At 43.4% G+C, this 9,483-nt stretch overlaps 1 protein-coding gene across 1 annotated transcript; it reads right to left on the bottom strand.

Annotated features, from left to right (window-relative positions):
• Nucleotides 1-467: 467 nt before the first annotated feature.
• shtn2 (shootin 2) lies at nt 468-9,052 on the bottom strand. The gene is made up of 17 exons (XM_079184451.1): nt 9,015-9,052; nt 8,002-8,051; nt 7,580-7,640; nt 7,299-7,393; nt 6,938-7,121; nt 6,415-6,512; nt 6,244-6,325; nt 5,588-5,682; nt 3,303-3,425; nt 3,070-3,223; nt 2,550-2,679; nt 2,331-2,389; nt 2,025-2,116; nt 1,839-1,859; nt 1,706-1,759; nt 1,471-1,606; nt 468-823 (listed from the first exon to the last, which is right to left on the bottom strand). The coding sequence occupies exons 1-17, from the start codon at nt 9,046-9,048 to the stop codon at nt 666-668; spliced, it is 1,626 nt and encodes a 541-aa protein (XP_079040577.1). The 5' UTR covers nt 9,049-9,052; the 3' UTR covers nt 468-665.
• Between the last annotated feature and the right edge of the window lie 431 nt (nt 9,053-9,483).

Genomic DNA, 9,483 nt, shown 5'->3' on the forward strand with positions numbered 1-9,483 from the left:
TCTTATCTCAACAACACCTCTGGGTTTCGGGTGTGAGAGCTTTAATGTGCCGAAATAAATGGCGGCCTCCATCCTTCATGCTGGCTCGAGCTCTAAGAGACAGACACCTCGGGAGAGAAGTGAGTATTCATATAATATAGTGTTTTTTATGGCTCTGGCTATTTTTCATCTATATTCTGTAGCATGGGGGGGGAAATCCTGCAACATGCACTTAGATCAGATGAAACCCCAGGCACCCAAAAAGAACGATGTTGGACATTAAACACGGCTGAATGAGTTTCATTTCCTTTGACACGCAACAAGTCCTGAAGCAGACCTGGGTTAAATGGCGTTTTCATGGTTTTTCTGAAAACCCCGAATGTGGGATTTTCTTTTTCTTTTCAATGTACACCTCCATCTCTGGTACTCCCCGGAGAATAAAACAAGCATTAAGAACTGATTCCTGACATTATTTTCATCACAACTCAAGGCTTTATTTGAACTTTTCAATAGAGGCCAAGATCAACTGACATTTCATTGTGAATGATAACAAAAGCAATGCATTCATGTATTAATTCAAAACATCCGCGAGGATATAATTGGTTCCTCTGAGGTTAAAATAAAAAAAAGGCCTTCGGGAAATCACATACAAATAAAAAAAGGAGGAATGAGTTCTCAGAAAGCTCTCAGTCTTCCTGGGTGATGATCAGTGCTGACGCTCTGATGCGAGAGTCTCTCTTCTCTCTGTTCTGTTTCAGCCTCCGGAGCACAGGGGCACTGCCGCTCCCGCCCGCCCAGGGAGCGTCTCCTGCTGCTGGGACACACTGTGGACCCGGCTGGGCGTCTGACCAAGAGATTACCTGAAGTTAGTATCGCATCCAGACACTTTGTTCTGATTATAAATACTTCAGAGGCAAAAATACTCTTTGCGTGCAGTTCAAACGTTGAGCCTGGAAGTGATCTGATGGTTAATTTGAACTCTTTATCTTTCCTTTAAAATACTTTACAGCGTATTTGCAAAGAAAATACTGATGCAATTTAAAAATAAAGAATGAAATAATTAGAGGAATTGTAAAACAATGAAAGTAAAAGACAGGCGATGGTCTTTCCTTGTTAAAGGAACACTCCAACATTTTGGAGCATTCTCTTGCTTGCTGTTAAACCGTCTGTTTTGCATTATATTTGTCCCTTTGAGAGTCAAAAGATGCTGTCAAAAGACCACGAACTGTCGTTTTTTAGATCTGGATTGCTAACCTGATTAAAAGCTTTATTATTGAGAAACATTTCGCTGCGTTGCTTCTTCTCAAACACAGTCGAAAGGGGAATCATTTCGGCCCTTAGTTTCCTAGAGCAGCTATCTGTGATGTACAGCAGACCTCTCACATGGACACACGAGAAACTAGGCAATAACAAGAACCTAAACAGAAATAAAGGACAAAGAGACGCCACACACGGTAGCATCAGTGTGAGCGTAGAGGAGTGGCAGCGTACCCCGTGTTTGGACCTGGTTCTCCCCCATCGCTCTCCTCCTCCTCTGGAGCACCTGCAGGAGCTCCGCTTCCCCAACGTTTCGGCCAAGTCCTCGTCTGGACGGCGCTCTGCGGAGCTGCTGACGTTTCATGTTGTCCTGGCGTGTAGGAAAGGTCAAAGATGCGTTTTTTAAAACGCAGTGGCTTGAGTTACCATTTGTCACTCAAGTGTTTTGCTTTCAGTTGGTGTACTTTACCAGCATTCCTTTCAACTCCACGATAGCGGATTTTCTGTTTTCACTCCTCTGATCCTGAAAGAAGATTTGGGAATAATTTGGAGCTGCTATATAATAAAAAACAAAGAAGGAGCAAATGTGAATGAGAACTGACCTTCCATGAGCTGTCATCCTCCTGTGAGCAGAGAAGTCGTTAGTTATCAGAGTTTATCATTTATTTCTTTGTTTTCTTTGTTCCTATACAAGTTCCTCTGTTCATTTAAAAGCCCTCAAAAATGCAAACACACATTACAATCAACAGGGAATGTAAACAAAGTCTTTGTGAGTACAATTTGTCCACCTGTATTCTCTTCATGGGCCTCAGGACGATGCCTCTCTTTATTCTCTCCATCATTTCATCCACCGCTTTCGTCTTTATGTCCAACATCGGTGCTGCTTAGAGATGGAAAACATGTTTAAACCTGTTTTAAACCTTTAGGACTGAGAGCTCATTGTTGTGGAGTACGTACTGCATCTAATTTGTGTTAAAATGAAGTAAAAGTAAAGTACTGGGTTTTCAGAAACCAGGAAAAATCACAAAGAATCCAGGACAAATGAAAACATTCAGGATAAATCTTATAAAATGTTTTATGGAAGAGTGACTCACTGTTTTGATCAGCTTTAGTGGCTCTTTCTTTTCTCCTGCTTCTCAGGAAATCAAGTGAACTTGGCACAGAGAGATAGAGGGGGGGGGGGGGGGGGGGGGGGTCACATTGTCATACATGGTGAAATGGTGTTTTACAATTCATAAATATTAAAAGGCCTCAGTCATTAGGGTGTAAAAAGCCTCTGATACAGTATTCAAACTGGCTTTAATTAAACATACTTGGTGACAGCAGTGGGTGGTGGAGGAAGAGGGGGAGGAGGAGGAGGAGGAGGAGGAGGAGGAGCAGGGGCAGGAGCGGCTTTCTCCTCCGGTTCTTCCGGCCTGCTCAGTGTTTCTTGAAGCTGTTTCACTAAAAAAGGAAGATCGTCAGTTTCATAAGCCAAGAGAGCATTCGCCCGCTAAATACAAAGCGATATTGACCCGTTTTTACACGAAACAAGCGGCTCATTCAAGGAGAAAGACTCCGAGCTCATTGAGGCAGAGATGGTTTATTTTAGGAAGCATCTGAGTACACAGCTTGTAGTGTCTGTGACGTCATTCATGTAAAGGATGTTTTGAAGCATAGAGAGGAGTCAGGAAATCCACATCTGTGCGGCGAGATGGAGCTGAGGTGGGTTAGGCCACCGCGTCTTAATCATGCCTCCAATTAAGCTTCAATATCTTCTCTTGAACAGCAACGTTAGAGGAAGCGGCTTCCATTGAGCACGTTTGCTATGAAATGTTTCCCCCCTCGCTATACCTTCCTCCTGGAGCTGCACGACGCAGCCGTTAGCGCCACACAGCTGCGTCTCCAAGGCCTTCTTCTCCTCCTCGCTCCTCTCCAGCTGTTCCCTCAGGTTCTGCAGCTCAGAGAGGACGGCGCTCTGGTCCACGGCGCTCTGACTCCGTCTTACCTGAAAGACAGGGATGAAAGAGATAAACATAAATGGACCCTTTCGCTCTGGCGTTCATCTACGCCATCCACACACACACCTGGTCCTGGTAACAGCACTGTATATCACACAGGGCTGTGCTGATGTTGGAGATCTGCTCCAGCGCCTGCTGCAGCCGCAGGCCGGTGTCCGAGGTCTCGCTCTCGCCGCGGGCCACAAACATCTGACGAGACAAAAAAACGAATTCACCTTCTGACATCATGAGCACATAGAAATCCAAAGATGGCAATGAGCCACAATCAGAGGGGGGGAAACAAAGTGAGATCTGAATAGCTGGTTGTTCATTTTCTCCCCCAGGAGGTTGTCACAAACCGGTGTGTCACTGAGCAATGCCTTCCTCATCAGCTGCATGGAAGAATAGAAACAAAGCGCACGGGGTGATTTAACTGTGAAAACAATGCAAAACTCAAAAATGTCAAGCTTTGCCTTGATTCACTGAGAAAATCTGATTCTTTCCTGTACGGTGTGACAAATAAATACACCAGCTGTAGTTCATTTAGAGCGAATAAATGACCAGAGTGATGTAAACAAACATTTTGCTCGTCTGGATGAGCTCATGTGATGTTTGGAATGTAAACATGTGGGTATTGATCAGTTAGGTTGGATTAGATGGCGTTATTAATCCACAAAGGCATGCACATCCAGTCACAGCAGAGCACATGTGAAAGACACACACTGCCGCAACGCAACACAAACACACAATTCAAAACGTATTCGTAGAGGACATTAAAGCAGCTCAGGAGCTTGATAGCCACTGAATAAATAAAGGTATTAAATACCAGCGGTCCAGTAATAAATAGAAGGCCGACAATAAGCGATGTGCGTGGAAATTGGACCAATAAAAGAGGTTTCATTTTTTTAATTATTATTTTGTTGCCAGAAACTGGCACATTGTGAATATATTGGCTCCCGAAAAAAATATCAGAATGAGCCCTGAAAGCCTCTCATGTGTAATTTGTGTGTGTAATTGTAAAGTGTGTCATTTGGAGAAACAATACAGAAGGAGGGAAAGGATCTCAATGTGTTGATATTGGATTCACTGTTGAATGGACACTTTATGAGAGCAGGTCCGTGATCAGAGAACAGGAAGTGTGTGTGTGGGGGGGGGGGATCAGTTTTAATTTCTGTGTTTTTTTTGTTTAAGGACGGACTGAAGCAGCGAGGTTTAGTGAGCTCTGTTTCAGCACACGGCAGCACGAGGCGCCGCAAAGCACACCGCTCTAATCTCGGGTCTCCCCTTCAGCAGAGAGCAATTTTCACACAGCAATTAGCACAATTATTTCATACACACAAACACACAGCTACAACCAGACACACGGCTACACAAACAGACAAAGACGCAGACACAAAACACCCCCCCCCTCCAAATTGTTTCCTGTTTTGAGGCCCTGCGTCATTATACCACCATGCATCACAGAGGAGAGGTGAATGGTTGGTGTTTTCAAAACACATGAAAACAGACAAATAGTAGTGCATACAAGAGGCATTCAGCACAGGGGGGGTCTTTTAACATGAATTGAGAAAAAGGGGGGGGGGGGGGGGGGGGGGGATTGTGTGAACAGTTGGGGGTCCTTTTCACAGGTAAGGACCCCTGCGAGGCGGCCCATTGTGAGGCTGTCCGGTAAATGGAGGACGCCGCGCACAAAGGCGACAATTGCTATATGCTCGGCAAAATATAAAGGTGTCAGGCAAAGACAGGTTGTGCTTAAAGACCACTATTCTCCTTCAGTGGCAGTGATGACCACTAATTACGGGGAAGGGAGGGGCTAAATGGGAAGGGAAGGGAACAGAGAGACGGTTTTTGAAAGAAAAGGCCTTCATTATAGGCGCAGCTGGGGCAGCAAAAAACGGTGCTGTGTGTGTGTGTGTTTGTGTGTGTGTTTGGGTATTTGGATTTTAAGTGAATCTGTGTTTTTACAGCTTGTATACGAGTGTGTGTCCGCTTTTGTCTTGTGTGTGTGAACGCTTTGCCCCACACAGAGAGCCTGGATGTGACCAAAGTGTCATCGGTGTGAAAAACAGAGAATGGAGACCCCTTTCTCCTGTCCCGCCACATCATATGACAGCAGAGGTGTGTGTGTGTGTGTGTGTGTGTGTGTGTGTCTCCCTTCCACCCCCTGTCCGAATATCCCTCTGTTCACCGTAGCCGCCCAAAGGTCAACGCTCTAACACTCATGTTCCCTTCCTGTGGCACGACCTGTCACCCTCAGTGTCTATAGGTGTGAATGTATGACAAAATGTTTGGTGCATTGCAGAAAACACACACACACACATACACACACACACACACACACACACACACACAGGAATGCCACGCGCTCACACCTGGTGGGCGAAGACTTCAGCGTGCTGCCGGAGGCCCTGCTCCAGCTCCAGCTTCTGAGACATTTCTGTGAACTCCTCTGTGACAAGCTGGGAGACTGTGCACGCACACACACACACACACACACACACACACACACACACACACACAAAATTAACAGGTATTTTCAATGGCATTCATGATGTTTTTGATTAAAAAATGAAAATGAAATGCACTGAAATGCTTAATTTCTTAATAAATTAGTCAATCTGAAGAAAAATGAATCAAATATGACACCCAATGAATCACGTTATGTCACTTATGAAGCAAAAAAAATGCCATTTATTTGCTCATTCAAGTCTTTCAATTATGAGGCTGCTTTTTTCTGCAAAGTAACATTCCAGACACAAGCGTTGTTTTGGGGTGGCAGCAGAAATCTCAGAGACAGATATCTCAAAACCTGCAGCAGATAGAACCAAATCTAATTACGTTGAAAGGATCCTTTTGGACTGCAGGCGGGACAAATCAGAAAAATGGGGATAAAGAAAAGGCCATTTTTCACCATTTCTGACATTTTAAAATAAATAATGATTTACTTGTTGCTATTTGGAAAAAGAATATTGCTAGATTAATGGTGAAAATATGTATTAGCTGCAGTCCAAATGTAACGAGGACTCACCGCGTTTGATTTTATTCACGGTCTTGTTCTGTTTGCTCATTTTCCTCAGGAGGGCCTCTTTCTCCTCGACCTCCAGAGCAAGCTGAGACAAAAAGTGATAAGACTCCAGGTACACACACAAACACACGCGCGCACACACACACACACACACACATACACACACTGATGTACCTGCTCTCTTAGATGGACCTGCTCTCTGGTCAGATCCTCCACTTGTTGCTGCAGCTGCAGCTTCTCAGCCAACAGACCGTCCACTGACGCCTGCAGCTCTGACACACACACACACACACACACACACACACACACACACACACACACACACACAGAAACACACACCAAACACTGAATTCCGCTCGCCCGTGATACTAATCTGATTATGCATTACCGAGAAATACTTAAAGAAAAACATATTTTATATATTCTTTAGTTTTTTCCTGTTGAGGATTGTACAGAAAACACTGCGTGACCAAACCCTTAAGTAAAAGTAACACCAAAGCTTGCCAACATTAAGTGATTTGATCATAAATACATTAATTAATTAGCTTAGTTCTTCATCTAATTGGCTGAGCTGAGAAATGTTGTTTTTTTTATTATTGCTTCATTATTGGTAATATTTGGCTATTTGGTTTGCAATGCAGACACAAAAATAAGCCAGTTATCCCAGTTTGACTTCTAGTTTCGAATTCTGTCTAACCTGCAATCTGAGCTTGATTCTCCATCAGCAGCGTGTCTTCGCCGTAGTGGTCTACCTCATCACAGTTAACCGCAGAGTCCGCCTCGGGCTCAAAGGTCACGGCAGCCAAGTTTTCAGGCAGCTCGGGGATGAGCGGCATCGCCATCTGGCTCGTCCGCTTCAGCACTTTGTTCTCTTTGCTCACCTAGTCAACAGAGGAGATGACGGTGAGTTCTGGAGGTTTGTGTCATGTGTATTTTTAAACTGCTGGTATGAAAAAGAAGAAGTACAGAACAAATTATAGAAAAGAAAAGCAAAGGAATGAAAAGGAAACATCAAGGAAAGGAAAGGAGAGAAAAGGACCGAGAGTAAAAAGACATACTTTGACAGCCAGCGCCTCAGCACTCTCCCTGCAGGAGCGCTCAATCTGGAACTGCATCTCCAGTACATTTATCTCTTTCAGGAGCTGATTGGAGGCTGGAAATAAAAGGAGACGAGTTGTTACGGAGCAAGGAGACGTCTGACTTAAATTGCACAGAATCAACCAGACACCTTTTTTTTTTTTTTATGTCATACTGCCTACAGATGTGAATTAGAGTGTGATGTATACTGGGATGCTGAATGTGGACAAGAAGGTAAAATAAAGAAATACATGATTCTCACCTTCCTCTAGTTCAGACAGTCTCTGGTTGGCTTCATCCCTCTGAATTTCCAGGATCTCACACTTACAATAAAACGTCAACAAACAAACAAACAAAACAGGGGAAAGAGATGACAACAAATGGATGTATTTCATTTTATTCACATTTATTTCATCATAAAACAGTTGAAGCACCAAAACTGCATTCGTCCTGTAATCAAGTTTGTTTTAGAGCTTTCTTAATTCTGCAATTTATTTTTGTATAAATAATATGTTTACTCCAATTAAACCTGCAAGATTGTTATAACCAAAGGAAGCCTGTCCGTATGTGTGACATGAGAAATATTTCTGCACGGTAACAGCAGGATATTCAGCTTTTCCTCCCATGTTTATTGTCTCTATTGCACCTTAGACAGCAGCTTTAATTAACCTCATCATTTACTACCTGAATGTCTCCCTCATCTTCGGAAGATAAACCCCTCTCTCCGTCAGACTCTGTGGGGAAAAGAAGATCTCATCAAAAGGGCCGGTGGCATCAGAGAAAGAAAAGACGCTCAGCTGAGAGGCGTAAAAATCAAAGATCCTCACATCCTGTCTGCAAGAGGAACTACAGAGGCCGCCTGAGGAGGAGCAATACAGGAAGTGAAATCACAGAAGGATCATGAAAACCCACACTCACAAGTTTACACTATCCACTGTTTCTGTGCGGATTAAACAAATTAGATATAAACGTTTCATTTGTGAGCTTTAGAGGTGCTAGAGCCAGGCTAGCTGTTTACCCCTGTTTCCAGTCTTTGTGCTAAGCTAAGCTAACCCGGCTGATGTTGCTCTCTGAGAGAAAGTAAATGTCAAACTATTGCTGAAGTATGAAACCAGAGCTCTACACCTGAAGTGTGAAAACTACATGTTGTGGTTGTGGTGGGGTTACGTGTGGGACTACTTCTTGGAAGTCACTCCGCCTGCACAGGAAAGTGTCCTGCACATATACACTAGTCTTTATGTTAAGCTAAGCTAACCGGCTGCTGCTGTAGCTGTACCTTTAATAGACGTTTCCTGGGAGTGGTATTGATATTCTCATCTAACTCTCGTCAGGAAACTATAACTTTGGCTGTAATTTTATTCAAGCATTGTCAAATGTCACCAATCAAAGAATCTGTTGAAATAATCCAAAAAGATGACTGAAAGAACATCCAAAAAATATAAAACCAGCTTTTATTGAATGAACAGCTGCACAAGATGGAAGCATTGTATTGTCCATGAATGGTAATTTTGAACTTTTTCATACACCGAACTGCCAACATTTAATAAATAAAACCCCTTAATAATCTTACTCCACAAGTCCACGATAAATAACATGACTTAATACGACACCGTGAATTCTTATTGAAACCGTAAAGCTCATCATGTGACTGAAATAATACCTCAGCACCAGTTCACATCCACATCATCAAGTCTTACCTGCTGCTGCTGCGTCCTCACCTTGTGCCCACATCCCGCCGCCTGCACAGTTATCGAGCTTTTAGCTCCTCGGTATAAAAATAAGAAATTAAGCTTCACATTCAAGCACAAACGAAAACCTGCTTTCTGTCTGAGCAGCAGTCGGCTTGCTATTTAGGAAGCAAGTGGGAATCACTACTTAAACCCTCCCCCACTGCCTCCATTTGAAAAAGAGGAACCTTTTCCGTACACTGGCCAAAAGGTCATCTTAATCATTACTAATATGGAGTTACACCCTAATAAACCAGTTTTTTATGTACGTTTGATTACTAAAAAGATGATATTTCTACATTTCCTTTTGACGTCACAAGTAAGTTAGAGGACGAGCTGTTTGAACTTTCCCCCCCTTCTTCATGCAGTGAAAAGAGGAAAATGTAGCCTCTGTCCATGCATGTGGTCTCTAAGGGACGACACTGTCTCTCTCCTGCAA

This window comes from Pholis gunnellus, assembly GCF_910591455.1.
Source record: "Pholis gunnellus genome assembly, chromosome: 23".
Classification (NCBI taxonomy): Eukaryota; Metazoa; Chordata; class Actinopteri; order Perciformes; family Pholidae; genus Pholis; species Pholis gunnellus.

Bases quoted from the DNA above. Each gene is read 5' to 3' on its own strand.
- shtn2 (XM_079184451.1), bottom strand. From the start codon at position 9,048: ATGTGGGCACAAGGTGAGGACGCAGCAGCAGCAG. The intron at 7,394-7,579 runs GTGAGAATCATG...TTTTATTTCCAG, and splicing joins ACTGTCTGAACTAGAGGAAG to CCTCCAATCAGCTCCTGAAA. The intron at 2,117-2,330 runs GTGAGTCACTCT...ATCTCTAAGCAG, and splicing joins CACTAAAGCTGATCAAAACA to CACCGATGTTGGACATAAAG.